This window comes from Diplotaxodon limnothrissa, linkage group LG15 (genome assembly GCF_057381915.1).
Source record: "Diplotaxodon limnothrissa isolate DT_005_m linkage group LG15, D_limnothrissa_male_GT1.1, whole genome shotgun sequence".
NCBI classification, from domain to species: Eukaryota; Metazoa; Chordata; class Actinopteri; order Cichliformes; family Cichlidae; genus Diplotaxodon; species Diplotaxodon limnothrissa.
The window spans coordinates 43,447,633-43,449,501 of record NC_140610.1 but is presented as its reverse complement, the minus strand read 5'-3'; the positions used below and the strand labels follow the sequence as shown (position 1 = coordinate 43,449,501).

The following is a 1,869-nucleotide window of genomic DNA, read 5'->3' as shown; positions in this document are numbered from 1 at the left end:
AATTTAAGCCACTGAAACTGTATCTATAATAAAATGTTTATTTTTCAAACGATTGATCGTGGTGATTGATTCTGACATCAGATGAATATTTAAATGATCCTCGGACTCGGCCCCATCAATCAGTTTAAACCATATCACTGACATCACTGTCTTTTAGCTGCTTTGCTTTGGTCCGCTCTGAGCACGTGCAGACTCCTTAGGCTGAACCAGGACTGGAGCAGCAGCAGGACTGGGATCAGGACCCAGACTCCATTAAATAAGACCAGGTAGACCCATAGGTAGAGCAAGGAGGATGTGTTCAGGTGAGGGCTGCCCATCAGCCAATCGGGACAGAAGGTCATCCAGCCGCCGTATAGCTCGCACACACTCAGAGCGATCTGCAGGAAGTGTCTGACAGATTGGTTCACCATTAACATCAGTACCAAGCAGTACCAGCAACACAGTAACTGCAGTACAGGAAGTGTTACCTGTAGTACTTGTCCTTCAGTACTGCGTGTATAAGCAGGAGAGCTAGCAGCGAGTCGAGGACGACGGTCAGGATCTCGATGGAGACGATCGTCGGATCAGAAACCAGCCAGCGACTGTCGGCTTTCCCGTACTCCTTCCCTACAGGTAAGACAGGTGAGAAGAAGTCAAACATCCCAAATGACGTACCAAATAGTGTGTTTTTACAGTATCTGTGAGTAAAAGTACTTCATTACTTTGTTCTCATACTGGACTTCAGATCAAACTAACACTGCCTGGAAATACTGCAGTGTATTTACAAAATACTCACAGAGCTCAGCCAGTGGCCCTTCAGAAGCCTCCACTGTCCCAACCAGAGACATGTAAACAAACGGACCCTCCTAAAAAAACAAAAATCAGAGACATGGAAACAAATGGATCTTCCTAAAAACCTTTAGGTTTAGAATAAAAAATAAACAAGAATAAACAAAAACTAAGTGTTTATGAAATGAGTCTAATTTTGAAGATGAGCTGAAACTTGAATAACGTTTTTTGTCATCATGATGAAGATGGGAATAACTAAGAATAAAGCACCGCCTACCAGCGTCAGATGGACAATGACATCATAAAAGAGCCACAGCAAGATCCACCAGTTCTGTGTAGAGCTCCGCCCACAATACCTGCGTGTTAGCAGGACAGCTGCCAACAGCTGGCCACTGCATGCTAACAGAGACAAGACGGAGACCAGAGAGAGGCCAGGAGGCGCCGATGAGTCCATCTGCAACCACAGAAGAAAAAGGAAGAGAAGGAACAGCATATAGAAGAGGTACCAGTACTACAGACTGTACTTCAAATATGCCACAGTAAAATTATTTTAGGATTAGTGTAGTAATATTGCAGAAATGCTGTATGCAGTCGTTCTGTGTAGGCTCACCACTGCTCTGTGTGAAAATGGACGTCTCAGGCTCCGCCCCCTGGCATTCCCTATTGAACTGCTGTTTCTAAATCCCGCCCCACACTCTCCCATTCACTGGTGAGGAGAACACTCCACTCCCTGTTCCCGCCTCCTCCCTCACAAACGGCTGAGGTCAAAGGTCAGCAGCAGATGAACATCATGTTTATCTGAAGCTAAACGTTAACATTCATTCTGACCACAGAAGAAGAAAATGAGGAGCTCAGTGTTTAAAACAAGCAAACAAACAAACAGGGGAATAAAACCCAAATCTCATTAAAAAAATACAAACAGTACTTCAGCAGTTCTTTGGTACATCCAATTCAATTTTATTGATATAGCGCCAAATCACAACAACAGTCGCCTCAAGGCGCTTTATATTGTACAGTAGATAAAAGCCCAACAATCATATGAACCCCTATGCGCAGCGGTGGGTTTTTTTCTGTTCTCAAACTGATCTCCCTGTTGGAGCG

The 1,869-nt window shown here is 44.3% G+C and overlaps 1 protein-coding gene across 2 annotated transcripts; it reads right to left on the bottom strand.

Moving 5' to 3' along the window:
- ebpl (EBP like) lies at nt 1-1,394 on the bottom strand. Of its 2 annotated transcripts, XM_085372977.1 has the most exons (5): nt 1,379-1,394; nt 1,046-1,222; nt 776-845; nt 468-606; nt 3-390 (listed from the first exon to the last, which is right to left on the bottom strand). In XM_085372977.1, the coding sequence occupies exons 2-5, from the start codon at nt 1,220-1,222 to the stop codon at nt 144-146; spliced, it is 633 nt and encodes a 210-aa protein (XP_085229103.1). In that variant the 5' UTR covers nt 1,379-1,394; the 3' UTR covers nt 3-143. The 2 variants fall into 2 exon arrangements, with proteins under 2 accessions (XP_085229102.1, XP_085229103.1); XM_085372976.1 differs by lacking the exon at nt 1,379-1,394 and having other exon boundaries at nt 1-390; nt 1,046-1,261.
- Nucleotides 1,395-1,869: the final 475 nt, after the last annotated feature.